The sequence below is a fragment of the Trichechus manatus genome, unplaced genomic scaffold (genome assembly GCF_000243295.1).
Source record: "Trichechus manatus latirostris isolate Lorelei unplaced genomic scaffold, TriManLat1.0 scaffold00044, whole genome shotgun sequence".
Classification (NCBI taxonomy): Eukaryota; Metazoa; Chordata; class Mammalia; order Sirenia; family Trichechidae; genus Trichechus; species Trichechus manatus.
Genome location: NW_004443980.1, coordinates 1702147 through 1729238, shown reverse-complemented (window position 1 = coordinate 1729238; position 27092 = coordinate 1702147). Strand labels below are relative to the sequence as shown.

General features: G+C 42.5%; 1 protein-coding gene and 1 pseudogene across 1 annotated transcript in view; one reads left to right on the top strand and one right to left on the bottom strand.

The window, feature by feature from the left end:
• The window catches only part of CUNH13orf42 (chromosome unknown C13orf42 homolog), a 55741-nt gene extending 29251 nt beyond the window's left edge, over positions 1-26490 (bottom strand). The window contains exon 1 of the mRNA XM_023731510.1: positions 26077-26490. Within this exon, the coding sequence (XP_023587278.1) occupies positions 26077-26490 (414 nt within the window). The remainder of the gene's footprint in view (positions 1-26076) is intronic.
• Positions 5569-6000, top strand: LOC101352363 (prefoldin subunit 4 pseudogene; annotated as a pseudogene).
• Positions 26491-27092: the final 602 nt, after the last annotated feature.

The window sequence follows — 27092 nt, the reverse complement described above, 5'->3', positions numbered from 1 at the left end:
GAATTTATTTTGACATTTTGTTCCTGCATTATTTTCCTTCATTCTTACCATTTTTTTGTCTGTATTTTCCATGAATTTGTCTATTTTTTTCTTATTTTTGTCTGCTTTTTGCTTCAACTCTTGGAGAATTCTGAGCATTAGAGATTTGAATTCCCTATCAGGTAGTTCTAGTGCCTTTTCTTCCACTGGAAAGTCACCTGGTGTTTTATTTTGGATGCCTACTGGAACCATCCTGTAAATGTTTTGCTATTGTCTGCTGTCTTCTGGGCATTCAGTAGTTATTTTTCTCTTTTATTGATTTTAGATTTGTTTGTTTCATCCTTTTTTAAAATTTGGCTATGTCTGAGCAGGTGGGCTGTGTGTTCTTTGTTGCTGGTCTGTGGGTACAATCCTTTTTGCCTCTTTCTGCAATTGGCAGGGTCAGTTGCTCAGATGTCGTACAGCAGGGCAGGTCTAGCTGAAGAGCAGTTACTGGGACGGGTTGTTTGTGGCACTTACTACAGCCACCAATGCGGGTCGGTAGCCAGTGCAGGGCAGGTTCCAGTAGGCTGTGCCTGTGCTGCTTGGTGGTGTGACGTTAAGTGCACGGTGCAGGTAGGCAGGATGTAGAGGGTAGATTGTTATGTGTGGAGCTAAGATGGATATGGGAGAGAGGAGAGATGAACAGGAGCCAAAAGCATACAAACAAACAAAAAAGGATGCTAGGGGAGCTTGCCTTTGGAGTGGAGAGATGAGAGACTATGAAATGGAGAAAAACAAAAAGGGGAAGAAGAAAAAAAAAGAATGAATAAATAAAAATGAGAAATGAAAAAGAACAGCAAAGCTCCCGGGGATCCCACATGTGCAGTTAAAAGGTCTGGGGAAGTTGTTCTCAGGTGTTGCAGTACAGCCTGGCTAGAAGGCGTAGACGTATTCAGCACCAGGTATTCAGGGAACAGAAAGAGAAGGAAAGTATAGAGAGACGAGAAACTGAGTAATGAAGAAAGACAAAAAGGGAAAAAGAGGGGAAAAAAAAACAAATTAAAAAAAAAAAAACAAGAGAAGCCCCCAAAAAACAGGAAAAAAAAAAAACCCATGAATAAAGGAATGCCCTCAGGGATCCCTCTGCGTGTCTGTGCAATCCAAGGGGGTAGGTTCCAAGCCATGCAGCACCGCCCGGCCAGAACGAGCTCCCAACTCAAGAAAAGGAATAGAAAACAAACAAACAATTCAAAACAAACAAACAAACAAAAGCTCCGGGATCCCACCCGCATGGCAGCCCAGACTGGGAAGCAGTTCCACGCTCAAACAGAGCTCTGCAGCCCCTCAGGAAGAAGCAAAGATGGCGCACAGAGCCAGGTATTTGAGCAAAAGGAGGGGGAGGTGGTCAGAGGTAAGGAAGAAATCAAAAGAAGCAGAAAAAAAGCAACACCAGCAGCCAACAAATTGCACTCAGATTGCTGGCCAGTTCGGACAGATGGAATCCAAGCAGCCGGTACTTCCTGGACAAGAGAACTGTGGCCGCAAGAAGCAGAGGAGGCTGAGTGGGGGTGAAGAAGAGTGGGGGGTGGGAAAGGGTATATTGCAAATTACCAGTTGTTCTGTCTCCCGCTGGAAGCTCTGTGAAGCTGCTTTCTCATACCACCTATTTGCTGGTCTCTGATAGGAGTCCAATATGGCGGATCCGCACTGCGTTAGCTGATAGGGGATGTCTGCATGAGTCTCTTCTCGCTCTCCATTCTCTATCAGTTTTCTCACTCCATTGGTGCTTGGCTGAGTTCTTCGTCTCTTCATTTGATGTTTTAGGTTTCAGGATTGCTGTTTTCTCTGTTTGGCTTAGTTTTTCGGATCTTTGCTGTGGAGGGACGGCGTGGTGCTTCTGCCTAGAGCACCATTTTGCCTGAAGTCCTAGGCATTTGTCTTTCTTGGTCACTGATTTGTTATTAGACATTAGGCAACATAATTAGTCTTTCTTTGGCCTTGCTCTCTGCCGATAAACACCCAACTAAGAAATTGTCTAGTCCCTTAAGCAGACGGTGAGATGCTCACAGCATGAAAGAGAAGAGAAGGAGTGTTGTCAGTATCTAAAGTGGCCACAAATGGGCTCAAGGCATGAAATAAATAGAAGAGAAACTAGGTATGATTGTTTGAAAAGCATAGACAATAATAAAATATAGAGTAAAAAAATCTATTGATACACCAGTGTTCAAGCAGCTCTATTTACAATAAATAGCCAAAAGGTGGAAACAACCCACGTGTCCATCAACAGATGAATGGATAAGCAGAATGCAGTATATACACATAACAGAACATTACCCAGCCATAAAGGGAAATGAAGTTCTGATACATGCTTACAGCATGGATGAACCTTGAAAACATCATAGTAAGTGAAATAAGTCAGTCACAAATACGATTGCAATTATGTGAAATATCTAGAATACGCAAATGCCTAGAGGCCAAAGTTTATCAGTGGTTACCAGGGACTGCAGGGAGGAGGGAATGGGAGTTATTGTTTAAGGGGTGCTGAGTTTCCATTTGGGGTGATGAAAAACTTCTGGAAATGTACAGTGGTGACAGTAGCACAACATGGTGAATGTAATTAATGTCACTGAATTGTACACTTAGAATGGTTGAAATGGCAAGTTTTTGTTATATACATATTTAATTGTGCTAAATATATATGTAACAAAATGTTTGCCACTTCAACATTCTTTGCATGTATAATTCAGTGACATTGTGTTTATCATGCTGCGCACCATTATCCATTTCCAAATTTTTTTTATCACCCTTAATAGAACCTGAGTGTCCCCTATGCAATGAGTCTTCCTTTTGCACTCCCACAGCAATAACATTTTAAAAAGTAACAATAACCTAACCAGGTTCCAGGCTCTGTCTCAGCTCTTTCTCCATAATCTCACTTAATCTTCACAACGACCTATGAACAGCATGAATGGCTGACAGCATGGAAGTAAACATACCCTGTCGGACTTAGAAGAACTCGTGATGAAGGAGACAGACTCAATAGGTGAACCAATAAAGAACTCTCTGGGGAATTAAGGAAATAATAAGAGAACTTGGGGGGTGGGGAGATGATTTAGAAAATAATATTGGAGTTATTATTCCCTCTGCTTGAGCATACAGAATGTGACCCAGCTGAAGCTGGGCTCACAAGGACTCACAAGGACACATCAACTGGGCCCTGAGGTATAAAGACAATAGCTAAAATAATCTTGGAAATTATCTTAAGGAAGTTTTCACAAAAGCACATCAAACAGAACACAAAAGACTTTCCACTCTTATCTTTTTCTATTAACATTTAGTGAATAGAAATTTGTTGGACCAATGAAGACCCTCCTGACTCTCCTTACTGAAACGTGTACCAATGATTGTTAAGAAAGACAATTCAAAATGTAGGATCACAGTTTCTAGCCAGTCTGAAAAGGCTAAGCTTTCAATGGTTTTGCCCATTTGTGATGTTAATATATACTGATGGCTCTGTAACTGTTCTTTGGACTCAAGCAGACAAGGCTGTGGCAGCACGCTTGTCCGTTTTCCCACTCTTGCATATTCTGTAATATTCTTTGGACTTGGGCAGACATGGCTCTAGCAACACGCTTGTCCGTTTTCCCACTTTTGTCTGTTCTGTGATATTTCCTTAGATTCAGGCAGCATTCTAGCTCTGGCAGCATGCTTGTCTGCTTCCCACTTCTGCTCTTTTTTAATATATGCCGAATAAAACTTCCTTTTTGCTTTACTAAACTTTATGATGTTTTTCCCCTATAACGGGGGTGGGGGATGGGGGTGGTACAACATGCATTAATGTTAGTCATTTTGACCAACTGTAGAGTTCTTTTATTGTATGTGGGTATTTAAAAGTGGGGTGGTGTTAAAAATGAATACAAGTGAATTACAGACTGACATGTTGGGAAATAAAAGGGTGGCTTCTCTGTGTGTGTGGAGATTTTTGTGAAATACCTGTATTTTGTACTACTAGAAAGCAGTTTTAAATACAGGGTTTTTTTTTTTTTTTTTCTTTTGTATTTATAAACAGCTTTGTCAGAGAAAATTATCCGTTTCTGAAGAACCACAACATATACTTGATCTTTTCTGTAAAAAGTGGAAGATTATCCACATGCAGTTTTTCCTCCTCTGTCAATGGCCCCCTAAAATGAAAGAGAAGAAGGGAACAAAGTAGAAACCCCAAAGACAGGGAGAATAAGAGAAAGGCCATGAGTGGAAGAGAGATTTCAAAAAGCTTCCAGCACTTGGAGAGCAGTTGAAGGGTGGTAACTGGGGCAACAGGAGTCCCTGGTGGTGCAAACAGTTAACCAGCTCAGCTCCTATTGAAAGGCTGGCAGTCCCAGTTCACCCAGAGATGCCTCAGAAGAGAGGCCTGGAGATCTACATCTAAACAATCAGCCACTGAAACCCTACGGAGCACAGTTCTACTCTGGTACACATGGGGTCGTCATGAGTTGATGCTATTTCATCAGCATCAAGAAGGAAAAGAGACATGTACTGAGCACGAACCACTCACTAGCTCACTTAATCCTGACAACTCCTGCTCAGCTTCACAGACAACAAATCAGAGACCCAGATGTAACCCGATGGGAACGGGCCTTGCCCAGCACCACCCCTTGAGTCAACTGAGAGACACCAGGCCTTTGAGAAAGAGAAAGTGGACTTTACTGCAAGCCGGTCAAGCAAGGAGCTCAGAGACTGTCTCAAATCTAGCTCCCCAAGGTTGGGAAATTTAGGGCAGTTATAGGGTTTGGGATACAGAACTTATGCATAATTCATGAAGTTTCTGGGAGTAGGCGGGCAATTTCAGGAACTAATTAACATGTATGGGGTGCAGTCGGGGTGCAATATGATGGCTGAGGTGTGTGACACACGAAGTTTATCTAAGGACAGATTTGCAGCGTATTGCTCATGTCTGAATGGGGCAGGGTGGTGGGGTCGGGAGTTCATTAGTAGTGAAGCGGCCTGGGGCAGAGAAGCAGTAAGACAACCTTGGGCTGTAACACAGAATGCTTTATCAGGACCTCAGAGAGCCTAGCCGTGATGGGAGGAGCAGGGGGAACAGTTTAACCCTGTAGGTTACATTTCAGGAAGGGGAACAGTTTAACCCTGTTGGTTACATTCCCTCCTCTGGTTTTCAGGGTCTTTAATATTGAAGATAGCTCATTATGTAGGTGGTGGCCCAGAGCTCTGGATCTTTTGAGCTTGCTGACTGGTGTAAGCATGTGTATTGTAAGATATGAGGTTTGTTGGGTTAAGAGGAACACGGTCATATGTCTGAAGCATCATGATGTTCACAGCTGTTAGGCAATTTTGAATGAACCTCAACCTTTTACTTAATGATGTTAGCAGCCATTGTCTAGACTTATTCTATTAGTGATTGTAAAATTTTGCTTTTCTAACTCTGCATTCTTTCTGCATTTATTAGCTGTACTTCTGATATGAAGAGGAACTTTCCTTCATCAACCGTGTGGTTAACTTTAAATACAATCTGTATAGAAATAGTAGAATAAATACTTAATCCTTCCCCTTTATTTACTTTTCTTCAAGATAATAAGTTGACCCAAGATGGCAGCCACCATGAAGAAGGCAGCTGCTAAAGAGGTCAATGTTACTTTTTAAGACCAGCAGAAGATACACAAATTTGCATGGAATACAGGTAGAATCACAGAGCTAAAGAAAGAAATAGGCATAAAAAAGAAACAACTCCAAAATTGAGAAGATGCTTGTAATGACATCATGCTGGCATATGATGACTGCTTAATGATACCTTATCAAGTTGGCAATGTTTTCATTAGCCATGAAATGTTAAAAGAAGCGAAGAAAAATTTTCAAGAAACTGATGCCTTAAAATCCACGGTGGAATCAATTCAGCGGGTGTTGGCAGATTTGAAAGTTCAATTATATGCAAAATTTGGAAGCAACATAAACCTTGAAGCTGATGAAAGTTAAACATTTTATAATACTTTTTTTTTTTTACTTGTTTAATAAACTTGAATATTGTTTAAAATGAAAAAAAGAAAAGAAAAAAGACAATGAATTGATACCCTAGCAACTTCCCAAGGTGGCCAATGAGCTTTTTTGTTTGTTTGATTACTGGGTTTACCATGAATTCATGGACTTCTAACGTATTTTCCAGTAATGCCTTTCCATTAGTTGTAATTATTCTTTTTTATTCTCAAATTGTCCCATATTTTAACAGCAGGAACCCTTTCAAGGTAAATCCTGTGTCCTTTTGACACAATCTTAGCCATCTTTGCTTGCTTCCCTAACTTTAGGTATAACGAAATGTCCCATGTTCACCTTGTCCATTTCCTACCCCAGCTACTAGTCAGGGCTCCCAGAGCCTTTTCAAGTCCTTGATTAACCCCAGGCTGATTCTAGCTTTGTCTGCTTTCCCATAACTCCCATAAGCCTTTCTGACCTACACAACACTATCCGCTTGATGATTCCTCTGGCAGAGACCACTAGCACGGAGGGCTGCATTGGCTTAGGCTCGGGCTCATGTCACACGGAAGTCTACTTTACAAAGGAGGCTCTGGTGGCTGCAAATGGTTAACATGCTTGGCTACTAACCCAAAGATTGGAGGTTTGAACCCACCCAGAGTCACCTCAGAAGAAAGGCCTGGAGATCGGCTTCCAAAAAATTGCTGCCAGTTTTTAGCACTGAAAACCCTATGGACCATAGATCTGCTCTTACACTTATGGGGTTGCCATGAGTAAGAGTCAACTTGACAGCAGTTAATTTTTTTTTTCCACAAAATGGGGTTCCAGTAATAAAAATCACTGGATAGGACCAACATAGTCGTCCTCCCTCCCTAAACTCAGTACTGCAAGAAAAAGTGGATGGCCTTGCTTCCCTCCCAATCATGAATGTCTTCTAGATTAGAACCTTGGAACTCCTTCTCTGGAAAGCCTGGATGTAAAGCAGCCAGCCTCCTGCTGCAGCCTGCCAGGCCTGCGTGTTGCAGGGTCCTGCTCTGTGAGATCATGGCCCTTTGCTACCAGTCCTGAGGCAGCCTCAGCAGAGGGAGCTTTCTAGAAGAGCATCTGTATCACATTGCAGACTCCATTCCAGTTATCCTTCCACACGTAACCTTCAGTGGCCTCAGGGTTATCTTTTTCCAAGTCTCTTCTACCCGCACCACACTTGGCCTGGAGCTCAGCTTACTTTGCCCAGGTGGAACATTTGGCATTTTTTCCAAATCAAACTCTGTCGTATTTTAATTTTTAATTTCTGAGTTCCAGGGAGCAATTTCTGATATTTTTCTGCATTTCATATTGGCCTGCCATCCTGCCTGGCTCACCTGCCCTCTGGGTACCTGGACTATCCTCTTCTCCAATCTGTTTATTTACTCCAGGGCTCTGTCAGCATTTGTCTACAGGAGATCTGAATTCTACAAAATGAATTTCCAGTTGCAAACAGCAATATTTTATCAGAGATTGGGTTGGGTGAACATTCTAAACCCATCCAAAGCCAAAAGGACCACCACTGAGCATCTAGCCTCCTTCTTTCCTTCTCTACTTGGCAATTCCTCTCACCTCCTTGGAGGGTCAGCTCACGTGACAGCTCCTCTCTGAAGCTTTCCCTGATTCTAGACACATATTTTCTATGCTCATGTTGTGCCTATGTGCATAGGTCCACTAGAGCATATTGTACTCTACTTTCTGTAGCCACACACTCCACCAACCCATCTGTCAGTTTGTCAGACTGTGGTGGCTTGCATGTTGCTATGCTGGAAGTAATGCCACCGAGATTTAAAATACCAGCAGGTTCACCCATGGTGGACAGGTTTCAGCAAAGCTTCCAGACTAAGACAGACTAGGAAGAAAGGCCTGGCAATCTACTTCCAAAAATTAGCCAATTAAAACCCTAGGGATCACAACAGAACATTGTTCTCTTTTGGACACATCATCAGGAGGAATCAATTTATGTTTGGTGAAACAGAGAGCCAGTGAGGGCTAAGGAGTCCCTTGAAGAGACGGATTAGCACAATAGACGCAATGATGGGCTCAAACATGCTGACAATGATGGTGAGGATGATGCAGCACGGGGCAACGTTTCATTCTGTTGTACGTAAGGTCACTGTGAGTTGAAGCTGACTTACCAGAAGTTTATCTGTCTGTCTATCCATCCATCTATCTCTCTATCATCTATCTATCTCCACACTAGACCGGTAGTTCTCATCCTCTTCTCTGAGACAGGTTTGTCAAATAACACCCACAGATATGATTGTCTTTTAGTTTCTGGATAGCTGCAGACAGAGCGCCACTGACAAACCAGTGTGGCTGAACCGGGTCGGCCCTGCTCCCACCCACCAGCCCCAACTGCACCACCATTTTTCTTTTTCTTTCTTTCTTTTCTTTTTACCTCCCACCTAGCCCCATACACTACCAGCACCCCTTCCTGCTGGCCTCCAGGTCTGCACCACCTCCATCCACTTAGCCCTGATATGCCAATCCCATTTCTCACCAGCCCCCACCGTGCCACCAAGGCTGGAGCATCCCTGGCACTCAGGCCTGCCGCTGCACAGGGCTTGTACTGCCCCTCCCCTGCTGCCACTCAGCCGTCTGCTGAATGGTGGGAATCGAGCCTGTACTACTCCCCACTGACACCCCCACCTATCTGGTGAGGGGCAGTGAATGCTCCCACATCACTGGACCAAAATCAGGAGGCAGACAGCACCTGCCCAGTCTGCCCTTAGCCACCTCTCCTAACCACCGTACAGCAAAGCAGGATCGCCCTGCCTGCTGCTGCTGTTCCCACCTGGGCAAGGTGGTGAGAGCTTTGGTGTCCACAGACGAGCAAGAAGCAATGCATACACCTGGTCCAACCACCCTGACATAACAAAACAAAACAAAGAAGCGGGATGAAACAAATGAACATACAATCAATAATTAAGAAAATACTATCTTAATGTCTCAGACACAGCAGACAATATTTAAATATATAAAAAAGTAGGACAAAATGGCTCCAGAAAGCAACCAAAATAAAGAATCAGATGACCTTCTGGTAAAAGAAAAGGCAGTGGAAATATCTGATATGGAATTCAAAAGACTAATATTTAGGGCTCTCCAAGAGATTAAGAAAGCAATCAAGCGAAAACACACACACACAAAAAAAACAAAGATAAAAGAGACAAAACCATGGAAAACACAGAAAGAAAAAAAAAACAATGAAAACATAACCAAAACCAAGGAAAACAGAAAAAGCAATAGAAGAATTCAGGAAAATAATACAAGGATGAAACATTAAAATAAGTAAACAATTAGAAATCATACAAAAACAGAAACTAGAAATCTAAAAGATAAACAACAAAATTTCTGAAATGGACAACTTAGTAGAAGGTTTTAGGAGCAAATTCAAAACAATTGAAGATAGAGTCAGCCAGGCTGAAGACAAATACATGGATGCCACTCTGTTTGAGGGAAAATCAGAGAAAAGAACAAAGAAAACCTAAGAATTATGTGGGACACAGTCAAGAGCAAAAATTTGCAAGTGATCGGAATTGCAGAACAGGGAGAGAAAATGGAAAACACAGAGAAGACTTGAAGATTTGCCAGCAGAAAACTTCCCAAATATCATGAAAGTCAAAAGGCTGACTATCCAAGAAGCTCAATGAACCCTGTATAGGATAGACTACGAAAGAAAGTCACCAAGACATATCATAATCACACTTGCCAAAAGAAAAAGGCAAAGAATCCTGAGAGCAGCTTGAGAAAAATGAAAAGGCACATACAAAGGGGAAACAATAAGACTAAGTTCTGATTACTCGGCAGAAATGCTGTCTACAAGAGACTCATCTTAGACCCAAAGACATAAATATATTAAAAATTATAGGATGGAAAAAATATATCAAACAAACAGTAACCAAAAGAGGGCAGGAGTGGCAATGCTAACGTCAGATAAAATAGATTTTAAGGCAATGTCAACCATAAATGACTAGGAAGGACATTATATAGTGATTAAAGGGACAATCCATCATGATGCTATAACCTTAATAAATAGCTACACACCCGACAGGGATCCCAAATATATAAAACAAACTCTAACAGCACTGAAAACAGAAATAGACAGTTCCACAATAATAGTAGGAGACTTCAACACGCCACTCTCAGCAAAAGAGAGAACATCTAAAAAGAAATTCAACAAAGATACAGATGATCTAAAGGCCAAAATCAACCAGCTTGACCTTATAGACATATACAGAACACTCCACCCAACAGCAGCAAAGTATACATTCTTTTCCAACGCAAATGGAACATTTTCCAGAACAGACCATATTTTAGGCCACAAAGCAACTCTCAACAAAATCTAAAAAATTTAAATAATACAAAGCATTCCCTCTGATCACAATGCCATAAAAGTAGAAATCAATAACAGAAGAGCAAGGAAAAAAAATACATGCATCACTATGAGTAACTGAATAACACCTTGCTTAAAAACAACTGGGTAATAGAAGAAATCAAACAGGGAGTCAGAAAATTCTTAGAAGTAAATGAGAATGAAAACACATCATACCAAAACCTTTGGGACACAGCAAAGGCAGTGCTCAGAGGTCAATTTACAGCAATAAACTCACGGGTCCAAAATCAAAACATTAGCCCTACAACTCGAACAAATAGAAAGAGAACAGCAAAAGAAGCCCAGAGCCACCTGAAGAAGGGAAACAATAAAGATTAGAGCTGAAATAAGTGAAATAGAGTACAGAAAACCAATAGAAAGAATCAACAAGACCAAAAGTTGGTTCTTTGAAAAGATCAATAACATCGACAAACAACCAAACTGATAAGAGAAAAATAGGAGAGGAAGCAAATAAGCCAAATAAGAAATGCGATAGAGGACACTACAACAAATCCAAGTGAAATAAAAAGGATCATAACAGAATAGTATGAAAAATTATACTCCAACAAATCTGAGATCCTAGAGTAAATGGAAAAATTACTAGAAACACACTACCTACATAAACTAACACAAACTGAGGTTGAAAATCTTAACAGATCCATAACAAGAGAAGAGATTGGAGAGGTAATAATAGAAAAAAAAAAAAAAAAAACTTCTCAACAACAACAACAAATCCCTGGCCCAGACAGCTTCACTGGAGAATTCTACCAAATATTCAGAAAAGAGCTAGCACTAGTACTACTCAAACTATTTTAGAACATAGAAAAGGAAGGAATACTCCCAAATTCATTTTATGAAGCCAGCACAACCCTGATGCCCAAGCCAGGCAAAGAAATCACACACAGAAAAATAAAATTACAGACCAATATCTCTTATGAATATAGATGCAAAAATTCTCAGCAAAATCTTAGCCACTAGAATTCAGCATCATACAAAAAAAAAATACAACATGACCAAGTGGGATTCACACCAGGTATGCAAGGACGGTTCAGTATTAGAAAATCAATCTACATAATCCACCACATAGCTAGAACAAAAGAAAAGAATTACATGAACATCTCAATCGATGCAGAAAAGGTATTTGATAAAGTCCATCACCCGTTCCTAATAAAAACTCTCAATAAAATTGGGATAGAAGGGAAATTCCTCAACCTAATAAAGGGCATCTATACAAAACTAATGGCCAACATCATTCTCAATGGAGAGAGGCTGAAAACATTCCCCCTGTGAACAGGAACAAAACAAGAATGCCCTTTATCACCACTGCTATTTAACATTTTGCTGGAAGTCCTAGTTAGAGCAGTAGGAAATAAAGGGCTTCCATATTGGAAAGGAAGAAGTAAAACTATCCCTATTTGCAGATGATATGGTCCTATACATAGAAGACCCCAAAGATTCCACAAGAAAACTACTGGAACTAATAGAAAGATCAGCAGAGTAGCAGGATACAAGATCAACATACAAAAATCAGTTGGATTCCTATACATCAGCAAAGAGAACTTTGAAAAAGAAATCAGGGAAATAACACCATTTACAATAGCCCCTAATAGGATAAAATACTTAGGAATAAATCAAACCAGGGACATAAAAGACCTATACAAAGAAAACTATGAAACACTACTGCAAGTAACCAAAAGAGACCTGCATAAATGGAAAAACATACCATGCTAATGGATAGGAAGCCTCAATGTTGTGAAAATGTCAATTCTACCCAAAATGATCTACAGATATAATGCGATCCCAATCCAGATACCAATGGCATTCTCTAATGTGATGGAAAAACTAATCACCTACTTTACATGGAATGGAAAAAGGCCTCGGATAAACAAAGCATTATCGAAGAAAAAGAACAAAGTAGGAGGCCTTACACTACCTTATCTCAGAATCTACTATACAGCTACAGTAGTCAAAATAGTCTGGCACTGGTACAATGACAGACACATAGACCAATGGAAGAGAATCAAGAACCCAGATGTAAACCCATCCACCTATGACCAACTGATCTTTGACAAAGGCCCAAATTCCATTAAGTGGGGAAAAGATGGTCTTTTTAACAGACGATGCTGGCAAAACTGGATGTCCTTCTGTAAAAAAATGAATAGGACCCATGCATCACACTGTACACAAAAACTAACTCAAAATGGATCAAAGACCTAAACAGATCAAAAACTAAACCTATTTCCATCAAGTCGATTCCAACTCATAGTGATCCTATAGGACAGAGTAGAACCGCCCAGTAGGGTTTCCAAGGAGTGGCTGGTGGATTCAAACTGCTGACTTCTTTGTTAGCAGCTAAGCTCTTGAGCACTGTGCCACCAGGTCCTAAAATGATAAAGATCATGGAAGAAAAAATAGGGACAACACTAGGGTCCCTAATATATGGCACAAATACAATATAAACCATAACTAACAATGCACAAACACCAGAAGATAAACTAGATAACTGGGAGCTCCTAAAAATTAAACACTTATGCTCATCAAAAAACTTTACCAAAAAAGCAAAAAAGATAACCTACAGCCTGGGAAATAATTACTGGCTACGACATGTCCGACAAGGGTCTCATCTCTAAAATCTATAGACTACTTTAATACCTCAATAACAAAAAGACAAATAATTTAATTAAAAAATGGGCAAAGGATATGAACAGACATTTCACCAAAGAAGACATTGAAGTAGCTAACAGACACATGAAGAATTGCTTGCCATCATTGGCAATTAGAAAACTGCAAATCAAAACTACAATGAGATACTATCTCATCCAGATATTACTGTCACTAATTAAAAAAAAACAAAACAGAAAATAACAAATTTTGGAGAGGTTGTGGGGAGATTTGGAACTCTTATGCACTGCTGGTGGGAATGTAAAATGGTACAACCACTATGGAAAACAATATGGCACCTCCTTAAAAAGCTAGAAATAGATATAACGTATGATCCAGCAATCCCACTCCTAGAAATATATCCTAGAGAAAAAAGAGCCATCAACACGAATTGACACATGCACTCCTATGTTCATTGCAGCATTGTTCACAATAGCAAAAAGAGGGAAATAACCTAAATGCTCATCAACAGATAAATGAATAAACAAATTAATGATACAAACACACAATGGAATACTATGCAACGATAAAGAACAATGATGAATCTGAAAAACATCTCACAACATGGATGAATCTGGAGGGCATTATGCTGAGTGAAGTAAGTCAATCACAGAGGGACAAATATTTTATGAGACCACTATTATAAAAACCCAAGAAAAGGTTTACACACAGAAAAAAATAATCTTTGATTGTTAGGCCATAGGGGAGTGGTGGGGAGGGGAAATCACTAACTAGAGAATAGACAAGTGGTAACTTTGGCGAAGTTACAGACAAAACACAATATCTGGGAAGTCAGCACAACTTGACGAAGGCAGTCATAGAAGCTTTCCTAGACACATCCAAACACCTTGAGGGACGCAGTTACTGGGGCTGAGGGCTGGGGACCATGGTCTCAGGGGACATCTAGGTCATTTGGCATAACATAGTTCATAAAGAAAATGTTCTACACCTTACTTTGGTGAATAGCGTCTGGGGTCTTAAAAGCTTGTGAGCAGCCATCTAAAATACATCTATTTCTCCCATTCCATTCAGAGCAAAGGAGAATGAAGAAAACTAAAGACGAAAGGAAAATATTAGTTCAAAGGACTAATGGACCACATGAACCACATCCTCTACCATCCTGAGCCCAGAAGAACTAGATGGTGCCCTGCTACCACCACCAACTGCTCTGACAGAGGTCACAATGGAGGGTCCCGGACAGAGCAGGAGAAAAATGTAGAACAAGATTCAAATTCACAAAAAACGACCAGACTTACTGGTCAGACAGAGACTAGAGGAACCCCCAAGACTATGGCCCCTGGACACCCTGCTAACTCAGAACTGAAGCCGCTCCTGAAGTCTACTTTTCAGTCAAAGATTAGACAGACGTATAAAACAAACAAAATACACTGAGGAACGTGCTTCTTAGTTCAATCAAGTATATGAGATCAAATGGGCAACATCTCTTCAGAAGCAAAGATGAGAAGGCGGGAAAGGACAGGAAAACTGGATGAATAGACATGGAGAACCCAGAGTGGAAAGGGAAAGGGGGGAGTGCTGACATATTGCAAGGATTCCAACCAATGTCACAACATAGTTTGTGTATAAATTTTTGAATAAGAAACTAATTTCGGCTGTAAACTTCCACCTAAAACACAATACGAAAAAGAAAAAAATAAACAGTTGCTGTCAAGTCCAACTCCTGGCGAACCCATGTGTGTCAGAGTAGAACTGCCTTCCACAAGGTTTTCTATGGCTGATTTTTCAGAAGCAGATCTGTAGGTCTTTCTTCCAAGATGGCTGTGGGCACATCTGAACTGCCAACTTTTTAGTTAGCAGCCAAGCACGTAACCATTTGTGCCACCCATACTTTTTGCTTTAACTTGGCAAGTTTTAAGAACTCTGTATTTTTTATTTCTGTGAAGTACTGCTAATACTCTTGAACTAATAATACCTATAATGCGGGACATCAATGTCTTAGTCATTTAGTGCTGCTATAACAGAAATACCACAAGAAGTTTATTCTCTCATAGTCTAGTACGTTACAAGTCCAAATTCAGGGTTTCAGCTACAGAGGAAGGCTTTCTCTGTTGGCTCTGGAGGAAGGTCTTTGTCATCCATCTTCCCTTGGTCTGGGAACTTCTCTGCACAGGAACCTCAGGTCCAAAGGACATGCTCTGCTCCCAGCACTGCTTTCTTGGTGGTATGAGGTTCCCCTGTTTCTCTGCTCACTTCTCTCTTTTATATCTCAAAAGAGATTGGCTTAAGACACTATCTAATCTTGTAGACCTCATCAGTATAACTGCCGCTAATCCATCTTATTACATCATAGTGATAGAGTTTACAACACATAGGGAAATCACATCAGATTACAAAATGGTACACGGTCATACAACACTGGGAATAACGACCCAGCCAAGTTGACAGATGTTTTTGGGGGACACAATTCAATCCATGACAGTCAATATTGGTGATAAAATTTCCAGGATCAAATGTGGAACTGGTGTGAATGTGAGAAGATTGTTTTCCTTTGGATCATTTCGCCGGGTGAAATTAACTGCAAAGCAGCTCAAATTCACCCACAAGCAATTTCGTAGTATCAAAAGAAGATTTTCAGGATAAACCTTACTATACTCTCACTTTATAGGTCAAGGCTTAACCCCTAGGATTATGTCAGTAGTGGACATAACCAGTGGTGTGCTGGTAAACTAACAGCTTGGTTGAGTGAGCCCTTATTTTTAGGGCTTCCAATTTCCATGGTGTAAATACTCCCACCACAGCAGATTTCAAGCTTACCACACAACATCATTGAATGTGGAGTTGGGAACCGATGCACTGTAGCACACCATTATATAGTATTCCTACCCTACAGACAAAATAGACAAAAATAATCTCAAGAGCATAGATAACATCTGTTGCCTTTATCTTTAATGTTGTTTATTTTATTGTAAGCTTATATAATTGAATTTTTAAATAAAGGCTGTTTAACACCTGGCTCACAAAATACTTGAAAATTTAACAATTGGCTCTCACAAGCCAGTGTGGGCCAACTTGAGCCAGCTGCAGACACCACTGGACATAACACTCTGTCAAGGACATTTATTTGTTCTTCTACCTAGCACCCTTCCACCAGGCTTCTTCAAATGAGTCTTCTTTCTAACTCCATGATTTAAAAAAAGGGGGGGGGGTGATATCTTCTTCTAGACCTCACCTCCCTGGCCACAGTTTTTAGTCAGACGGTAGGCACCTGATAAAAAATGGGTCCATCGGAGTCCTCCTCTCGGGTTCTCCTAACTGTAATAAGGAAAGATAGCTCTTTCCCCTTTGGTGACCAAACTCAAATGCTGTGGATTGGAAGGCACTGACAGCCACACATGGTGAGCTTGTCTGCAGTAGGAAGAGACTGAGGGTGACGTGTAGAGAAAGACAGAGATGAGAGATAGAGGAAGAGGAAGTCCTGGATGCTTACGTCCCTGACTCCTATTGCCCCTACAACCAGCCTCAGATCTTCCTTCCCCTGGTTTGCATATATAAGCCAGCGTTGTTGTTGTTGGTTGCCATCTGGTTGGTTCCTACGGATGGCAACTCCATGTATAATAAAGTGTTGCCTGGTCCTGCACCATCTTCATGCTTGTTGGTATGTTTGAGTTCATTGTTGTGGCAATTGTATCAATCCAACTCATTGACAGTTTCCCTCACCTTCGCTGGCCCTTCACTTTACCAAACATGATGTCCTTCTCCAGGGATAGCTCCTTCCTGATGATGTGCCCAAAGTAAGTGAGTCAAAGTATCAGACAATATTATGTGATCCATCTATAGGGTTTTCATTTACTGATTTTTGGAAGTAGATAGCCAGGCCTTTCTTCCTAGTCTATCTTAGTCTGGAAGTGTCACTGAAACTTGTCCACCATGGGTGACCCTGCTACTACTGAAATGCCACTGGTATAGCTTCCAGCATCATATCAGCATGCAAGCTATCACACCACAACAATCTGACAGATGGGTTGTAGATACAAGCCAATACAGTCCAATTTTTGCCTACACTATTTAAGTTGAATTCTGTCAATTACAAGCAAAAGAGCTCTGACTAGTACATCCTCCTTGCTTTCTTCCATATTTGGGGTGATATTCAGGACCAAGTCAAAAGAGAGCCTTATTCATTTAGATTACAGCACCTAAGGAAATGTGTACCCATAATTGAACAAGTGTTTATGAAAAAAGATGGGAATTCATGAAACGATAGATATGAAAATATGAAACAACAAACATACTATTGATGAAAAACAAACAGTTTGGAAGAAAAATACAGTCACTGAAACTTAAACACATCCACACATACAAATTCTCAATGTATAGACTAACTGGTAGACATGCCAGAGGAAGGGATGAACAAGTGGAGCAGCGGGTATCCTACGGGCAGTGATGCATGATGTGGTAATGGTGGATACCTGACACTATGCATCTGTCCAAACTCACAGGAATGAACAACAGGAAGAGTGAACCTAACTTGAACTATGGACTTTAGTTAATAATAATGTGTCAATATTAGTTCATCAGTTGTAACAAATATACCACAGAAATGCAAGATTTATTGTAATGATAGGATAAACTGCAGGGAGAAGAAGGGTATATGGGAACTCTCTGTACTTTCTGTGGAGTTTTTCTGTAAACCTAAAACTGCTCTAAAAAATAGTCTATTTTTGAAAGTATGTTATCAATGGTAGTCTCTGATCCTTTACAAACTAAATATTTTAGTTATTAGGATATGATCCCATATTTATATACTTGAACTGTATGCCATTAAAAACAAAAGACAAGCCTTTTCTCACCCAAAACCATAGACCTGTTACTTTTCCGGATCTTCCATCAAACCTTGTAACAGGTCCTTCTTAAATTACAGTTGGGGGTTCTCAGGCTATTCATTTATTGAGCAACTATGTTGTGCCTGGAGCTGAGCCAGATGTTGGAGAACAAAAATAAATAAGACATAGTTCCTTGCCTCAGTGAGCCTACAATCAGTGGAAGAGACAAGCAAGTGAACAATTACAATGCAGTGTACAGTGGGCACTGTGCAGTGTGCTTTGTGCTGTGTGCAGTGTGTAGTGTGCAGTGTGCCTGTGTTATGTGCTTTGTGTTGTATGCAGTGTACAGTGTGCTGCGTGTAGTGTGCCTATGTTGTGTGCTTTGTGTTGTGTGCAGTGCATAGTGTGCTGTATGCAGTGTACAGTGTTCTTTGTGCTGTGTGCAATATTCTTTGTGCTGTGTGCAGTGTGCTGTGTACGGTGTGTAGTGTGCAGTGTGCCTATGTTGTGTGCCTTGTGTTGTGTGCACTGTATAGTGTGTTGTGTGCTGTGAAGTGTACAGTGTGCTGTGTGCAGTGTGCCTATGTTGTGTGCTTTGTGATGTGTGCAGTGTGCCGTGTGTCTATATTGTGTGCTTTGTGTTGTGTGCAGTGTATAGTGTGCTGTGTGTTATGTGCAGTGTGCAGTGTTCTTTATGCTGTGTGCAGTATGCTTTGTACTTTGTGCAGTGTGCTGTGTGCCTTGTGCTGTGTGCAGTGTGCTATGTGCTGAGATAGGAGTTAAATACAGGGAGGAGGAAAATGCACTGTGTTGGAGTGTGGATGTCAGAAAAAGCTGCCTGAGGAAGTGACTTCTATGCTAAGTCTTAAAAGCCAAGAAGTTAACCAGGTGAACAGGAGATGGAGGAGAGGACAAAAGAAGAAGGAAACATTGTTTCTGGGCTGAGCAAACAGCACCTGCTCAGAGGATTGATTTGGGACTATAATTACACATCTCGTGGCTGGCCGTGAGGGGCTGCCAGAATCATATGCCCTGTTATCAATCATTAATATGCTGCCCGTCAGCTTGTGGAGAACTCTGCCAAGCATAATGGAACATTCTTTGCAGCTCATATTGAATTTTCACTGTCTTTTGACTCTGCAAATCAGATATGAGCCAATGATATAAAGCCCCAGTAACTGATGCTCACAGAAAGCCTGCATTTTAATATCACTGCAAAAATCCTGCATTTGCAGAAAGTCTCCCCTGCAGATCTGAAGAATAATTCACAGGGGTGTAAAACAGATCCAGGGCTGGCTTCCCATCCCACATGTAACTTAGAGATGGATGGTTTGGAATATTTTTAAATGAATTAGATTCAGGCCCTCTTGCCATAGAGAAGAAAGCTTCCTCTTTGCTGTTGACATGGTCTCATTTTATGAACTAGAATTGAGTGGCCTCAGTAAAATATTGACTCTGAAAGCTTGCTGTTGTCAGAACAAAATTCTTTTAAATAAAAAGTGACCACTTTTGGCAGCCATTCTCCAGAATTCAACTGATTCTTTTTAAAATCCTTCTCATAGTGTGTGAATTGCTCTGGCGGGGGTGGGGGTGGAGGGGGGGCAGGAGGGTGGGTGCAGGGTGGACACTTGCAGCTAGTTCATCCAGGCAAACATATCAGGAATCCAAGCTGCTCCAAGCTGTATAATCTATGGGGGAATTAATGAGGATTCCTCTGGCTGGGGTGAGAGACTGGTAATCCCAAACCATCTGGACAGTGCTCCGTGGTGTGCTGTTGTTATTGTTGCTAGCTGCTGTCGATCAGCCCTCTGACTCATGGCGATTCCATGCACAACAGAACAAAACACTGCCCAGTCCTGTGCCATCCCCATGACTGGTTGCAGATGGGACCATTGTGACCCCTAGAGTTTTCATTGACTGATTTTCAGAAGTAGATCGCCAGGCCTTTCTTCCTAGTCCATCTTAGTCTGGAAGCCCCACTGAAATCCATTCTGTAGCCAACCCCAAGCTGCTTCCATAGGTAAGCCCTAGCTCTGCAACCAGCTCCCCCGACATCTCCTCCCAGCCAGGGTTCACTGATGTGTTTCAGTTTTCATATCACGGTTACTTGTCCATCTGGCCCTAAGGGCCCAAACGCCAACCAGCACTCTAGTCAGAGTCAGGGCATACTGTAAAACATTTTGCTCTTCCTCTCCCATCAAAAACCAAGCTGGAATGGGTAGGGGGCTTCTTTTTTGGGGGTGAAGAAAATATCCTAGAATTAGATAGTGGTGAGGGTTGCACAACTCTGTGAATATACTACAAACTACTGAACTGTCTACTTTAAAGAGGTGGATTTTATGGTATGTGAATTATACGTCAATAAAGCTGTTATTTAAAAATAAATAAATAAACAAAAGCCAAGCTGAGAAAAGTGATGGTTCTGAAAACCAAATCAGTTGTCCTGGAGTTGACTCTGACTCACAGCAACCCCGTGTGCATCATGATAGAACTGAACTCCATAGGGTTTTCTATGGCTGATTTTTTAGAAGTAGATTGCCAGGGCTTTCTTCCTAGTCTATCTTAGTCTAGAAACTCCACTGAAACCTGCCCACCATGGATGACCCTGCTGGTATTTGAAATACTGGTGGCATAGCTTCCAGCACCACAGCAAGATGCAAGCCAGCATAGTACAACAAACTGACAGATGGGTGGTGGCACGAGCATCTAGTCTGTGCTAAATAAATACATGTTGATAAATGAATGAATTCTATGTATACTAATGAATTGCTACTAAAATATTATTGAGAGCACCACCAACCACATCACGCAAGGTTTCCTGTATAAAGTCCTATATGAGAAATTTAGAAATTCCAAGCTGGGAAAAATCTCGCTTCCCCTGAGCAACTGTTATGCTTCTTCTTTTCAGACTGCTAGAATTCTGAAACAAGTCCAGCTCTGTTTTCATTGTAGCTTCCAGTAAGCACAGAGTCAAGTCTGAAGCTCATCTATAGCAACTGAATTAGCCCAAACGATCTGCATAGTCTTTTGAGTGGTCTTGATGTTCTGTTCATGTTTTCTCTCTCCTGGTTTCCCAATTTCTGTGGTGATTTTATTATTCCACTGTGTTGCTCATCTCAGACATTTGGTAGAATGAGTTGGGAGTTTATACTTACCGACTGATCATGAAATTCACATTCAAGCTGGGCTCATGCTGTTTCCACCAGCTATTTCTCCAGCACATTTCAGGAAATGCAGAAGTAGGTAGTACTAACCAAATGTCTAAATACTGTCAAGACTCTGAAGGAAAAGCAGGTTGTCACAGAGCTTGGCTAAGACACCCTCCATGCAGGGACCGAGGGTGACTTCCCACCCCCATGCAGGTCAGCCTCACTTCTGGCCTGTCCTCACTTCTTCCCCCCAAATGTCTATAGGGGGCTGGGATAATAGACCATCTGGCACCCTGGTGCTTTATTTGTCAGACACCATTAGCTTTCCAACACCCTTCCAGGAATGCCTGTCTCCTAGCCATGAAAACTGGGTCTTGACCAATAGTGACTTGTGAAATCAACTTAGTGTGTCACGACCTGCATTAAAAAAAAAAAAAAAAAGGAGAAGATAGAATAGCATAGAATAGATTGAAAAATATCAGAGTGTAGTATAGGAAACAAGAATAAGTCTATTTCATGAAACTTTTGCTTTGGTTGTATGTTTGGGCAAACTAAGCTAATATCTAAAATATATACACACTCTTCACTTATCGACATGGTTAGGTTTCAAAGACCAGGTCATTATGTGAAAATTGCCATTATGAGAAAATGGAGGATGACCATACCAGACCACAAAATGGAGGATGATCACATCATTACATAACTGCCAAATTATATCATTAAATAACTGCCAGATTACATCATAATATAACTGCCAAATTACATCATTACATAATTGCCATACTGCTGAGAATCATGGCCCAGCCAAGCTGACACATAACCTTAACCATCACAACCAGCGTTACTCTTGCCTCACACCTTGGTGTTTGTTACTACCAAGCGTAGGTCAGTTAATGTGCAAAATAGTCAGATAGTAGATTTTTTACTATTGTCATATGTCGCAGCGGCGACGGTTGTTGGGGCGGCGGAGACAATAACCAATGCCACAACTCTTACAGAGAAGTCGGCCAGGAGGGTGACTCTAAGGAGTCGAACCCCGGCTTCAGTCCCAGGAGTTTATTTTATAGTCAATACAGCAAGCAGTAAAGCAAATAACAGAACTATGGGCTTTGGGTGAGTAACACGTTTCGGGCAAGGGAGAAGGAATTCAGGTAAACAAGCCAATCAGTAACAGGACAATAGGTTTGGGAAAACAAGTCATGCCTAATCTCTTTCTCATCGCTGACAAGTCTCCAACATGTTGTATACAGCATAGAGGCCTGTGGGGGCTGCAGTTGTCAATAGTGCAGCCATGTTTAAATGGCATATATCCCCACAGTCGTAAATGCAAAATGTTGGATAAGGAGATAGTCAATAAGTGAGGAGTAGGTGTAGCTGCTAACCAAAAGGTTGGCAGTTCAAATCCACCAGGTGCTCCTTGGAAACCCTATGGGGCAATTCTTCTCTGTCCTACAGGGTTGCTATGAGTCCAACTTGACAGCAATGGGTTAGGTTTTTTGGGGTTGGTGATAAACTGGAGTATAAGAACCTGTAAAAAAATCTTTCTTCTTTGGAATATTTTATACTCTCTAGTTGAAATGTTACCCTGATTTCTAGATTGTATATTAAATAAACTTCAATCAATTTCTATTATTGGCTCAATATGATTTTTGTTTTAACATAACAAACCGCATAAGAATGTGAAATGCTAGAATGAATTAACATCGTGTGTGCTTGGACTAATATAAGAGAAGAGACAGAATGGTTAGTTCTTTAGGGGAGTGTATTAACTTCTTAGAGCTGCAGTAACAAAATACCACGAACTAGCTGGCTTTAAGGAACAGCAATGTATTCGCTCACAGTTCTGGAGGCTAAATGTCCAAATTCAAGGTCAGCAATGCCATGCTCCCTCTGATGTCTCCAGGGGAGAATCCTTCCTTGCCTTGCCCAGCTTCTGGTGGCCCCAGGCATTCCTTGGCTTGTGGCTACATCACTCCAGTCTCTGCCTCTGTCTTCACATAGCTGTCTTCCCTCTGTGTCTCTGGCCGTGTCTCTTCTCCTCTTCTTAGAAGAACACCAGTCCAATTGGATTAGAGCCCACCCTTCTCCAGTGTGACCTCATGTTGACTAATTACATCTGCAAAGACCCTACTTCCAAACAAGGTCACATTCACAGGTACAGGGGTTAGGACTTTCGCATATCTTTTTGGAGGACACAATTCAATCCATAACAGGGGCCAGGGGAAAGAATGCTCTTTGTCCTAAAGCTTGAAGATCAGCAGGCATTTTCTACCCGTGCAGGGGGGAATGACATCCCAGGAGGAAGGAACCCCCCTGGTCTCCTGAGCCACTTATGCACAAAGGGCAGGCAGCCATGGACCACCTTGCCAGCCATGGAGCCTGCATCTGTTATTTCAATACGCACCCAGCATACAGCTCTTTCTTTAGGAGAAATGGGGCAGGAAAGCAGTTTGTGTAAAGGCTGCTGAAAGCCTCCTGCCCCTTACATTTCAGAGTCCACAAATGCTCAAGTACCCACTATTGCCAGGTGCTGCTATCACACACATGATCTTGCTGATAGTCACAAGGTTCATTATTATTTCTATTTCACACTTCAAAAATAGAGACACAGAGTGGTAACTTAACCAGACAAAGTCATACAGCTGGTAAATAAGATATAAAAAGCAAACCAGTTGCCCTTGAGTCCATTCCAACTCACAGCAACCCCATGTGTGTCAGAGTAGAACTGTGCTCCATAGGGTTTTGAATGGCTGATTTTTGAGACACAGATTGCCAGGTCTTTCTTCTGAGGTACCTCTGTGTGGACTCTAACCTCCAACCTTTTGGTTAGTAGTCAACCACTCAACTGTTTGTACCACCCAGGGACTCCTCAGCTGGTAAATAAAACCTGCTGCCTTCGAGTTGATTCCAACTCAAAGAGACCCTATAGGACAGAGTAGAACTGTCCCATAAGGTTTCCAAGGCTGTAAATCTTTACAGGAGTAGACTGCCACATCCTTCTGCCATGGAGTGACTGGTGGGTTTAAACTGCCAGCCCTTGAATTAGCAGCTGAGCACTTAACCACTGCACCACCAGGGTTCCTTGGCTGGTAAACAGTAGAGCTAAAATTCAAACCTTAGTCCAATGGACTCTTTCTTGATTCCACCCTGGTAGGACCATCTCTTGAAAAATTACATACATTGTATCATGCCTGTGCCCCTCTTCACAGCCATCACTATGGGTCCAGAACAGGTTGTTCTGCTTCCAGCCCTTCCCTCATCTTCAGCATCTGAACAAGGGAAGGAGAAGGAGGAAAAGATGGGAGTTCCACCTGGGGAGAGCTCCGTTCTGCAGGGAAGTGCAGTGTCTAGAGAAAATCTAACCAGAACCTACAGCCCCAAAATACTCAAGCTGGAAGGGAGCCCAGAAGCCACTGGACCCCTCCATCAACAGAAGTGGCCCCCAAGGAGAGGTGACTGACTCACACATCTACAGCTGGCTAGCCACAGGGTCAGCACCAGGACTCAAGGACTAGGACTCTTTTGTATGAGTCTCAATGCAGATATATTTTGAGGGTTTGAAATGATTATTTAAACTGCTCTCACCTGGTATAAAATGACAACAGTTGATGTCACTGGGTTTGGGCAAGTCCTAGTGATCTGACAGCAGGCCAGTCAGTCACTCAACATTGATGGAGATGGCCTGGCCTGAGGGCATGCTCAGGAGACTGCACGGAATAGGAGAGACAGGTCTGCTCTGAACACTTTCTATCCAGTCATCAGGAGAGAGAGTAGTAATGAACATGGGAGACACGACAGCCCCCAACCACAGGTACACAAAAGCTGACGTGAGGAGTGGGAAATGAGGGCATGAGCAACTGGATGAATTGGGGGTCATGATGGGAACCAGATGACCTGGTACGTAGAGGTGGGGTCACTGAGCCTTGGCCGGCTCATCTGTGATGCCTCTGGAAGGCATTATTGGAATGTTCAAAGAACAATGAGATATGCAAAAGCACTATGGTAAGTATAAACAACAAGAACAACCCATGTTCTTTCTGTCACTGATTTTATGCTTGTGTCTGTCTGGGCTCAGGCCTCCAGTCCCCAGCAAGACTGTCCTGTCATCTCCTGTGAGACAGACTCTCTGTGGCTGTAGCCTGAGTCACCAAACACCTGGCCCCAAGGCGCAGATCGAGTAAATCCTCTCGTTAGTTGGCTTGCATGGAGCTAAGCACCTAGATATTTGAAAACATTTAGTCTCTGGGTGGCACAAATGGTTAATGCACTTGGCTGCTAACTGAAGGGTTGGAAATTCACATCTACCCAGAGGTGCCTCAGAATAAAGGTCTGGTGATCTACTTCTGAAAAATCAGCCATTGAAAACTCTGTGGAGCACAGTTCTACTCTGACACACATGGGTCACCATGAGTCAGAGTCGACTCGACAGCAGCTGATATTGGTAGCTCATATAAATATTTCACTTGGATTTTTAGGTTTGCTAATATTAATAAGTTATAACTATAAATAAATAATGATGATAATATGTTGAGAAATCCTTTGCCAATCTCTGTCACCCAAATGTCATGCAAGTGTCATCTCACTTAGGGAGTCAGGCGGTGAGTGACAGATGTGCCTGCAGATGCAGTACCCTCAAGCCAAAGCCCAGGCTTCCCCACCAGCCTGCTCCTCCCCCTTTCCTCAGCAGGAAAAATAAACACAGGATTAGCCACTTTCCCCCACGCTGGTAAGACAATGATGTAGAGTCTTTGAGAACTATTAAATAAAAGCATTTGCCCCGGAGTTGACTCCAATTCATAGTGAGTCCTCCAAATCAAAGTAGAGCTGTGTTCCCTAAGGTTTGGAAGGGCTGATTTTTGTGAAGTAGACTGTCAGGTCTTTCTTCTAAGGTGCCTCTGGGTGGACTTGAACCTCCAACCTTTTTGACCTTCCAAACTTCTGGTTAGCAGCCTAGCCCGTTAACCGTTTGCACCACCCAGGGACGACTCCTCAACCATGACTCAAATGTGTCAGATGGAGCCGTGGAGGAAGGTGAGGAAGAGGGGCTGAGGCCAGTTGCACTCAGGTGTCCAAGCTGGCAGGAGAACTCCTGCTGTGTACTGCACAACCACACCACATTACACTGCTCGACGACACTTACCTTTATTTCTTTACGAGGTGACTGAACGACGGCCTTTTTTCCCCCCTTAGAGGACTTGGAGGAAGTGGAGGAAAGCTCCCGGGCCCGGCTGGGCTTCAGGTCATTGAGGCTGCTGAGATATTTCTTGCGCAAGGCCAGCAACTCTTGCAAGTACTGCAGGCAGTCCTGGGTGCGCGAGTACGTCCACGCCCGGTCCTCCTCGTGCTGCAAGTAGTACAGGCTGCTGTCCATGCTGCTGGTGCTCTTGTACTTCTTCAGGGACTCGCTAAATTTCTCTCCATGGTCCCCGACCACGTACATGGAGCTGCTGCGAATGAGCCGCACCACGGGGCTGGCCCCGCCGTAGTACGGGCTCTCGGCCTCCGCCTTCCTCTGCGGGCCAGAGCTGAAGATTGAGTGGATCTTCCTGAACATGGTGCTCGATTTCTCTGTGGGTCCCTTCCACTGCCTGCGCTGCCGCCACCGGGTCTAACTGGGGGTGACGCGGCCACCACGCAGGCCTGCTGCCATCTGCCTCTGGGGTCCACGCGCTCTCTGGGATCCCAACAAGTCCCGGCTGGGTCAGGCGGGTGGCCTGGGCATCTCTCATGGGGGACAGTTGCGCTCAATAGCCAAGGTGCCGGAAACAAGCGGCCGGAGCAAAGCTTGAAAGCAAGTTCCCTGGCTGGCTTTGGCGAACCGTTTGGTGCAAAAACCTTCTGTGCTCTTCCATCGAAGGCTTCCGCGAATGAGGAAGGCGTGACGGTGCCCTTCTGTTCACTTCTTTCCTTTCCTTCTCATTTCCCAGCTCTGTCCGTGACTTGATCTTTGTGTGGATTTTTACATTTCCACGTTGTCTGAGCTGGCCCTGGTCCTCAACTCCACGGGTTCAAAATGAAATCCTACTTTGGAGGGTCACCTCTAAGTCAAAAGCCATGTGTGTAAAATCCAGTCCCCAGGATGGGCCGGGGTGGACACGGCCAGGACCCCTGTCAGGACTGGCAGATGCCCGATAAGCTGGGCTCTGGAACCTCAGC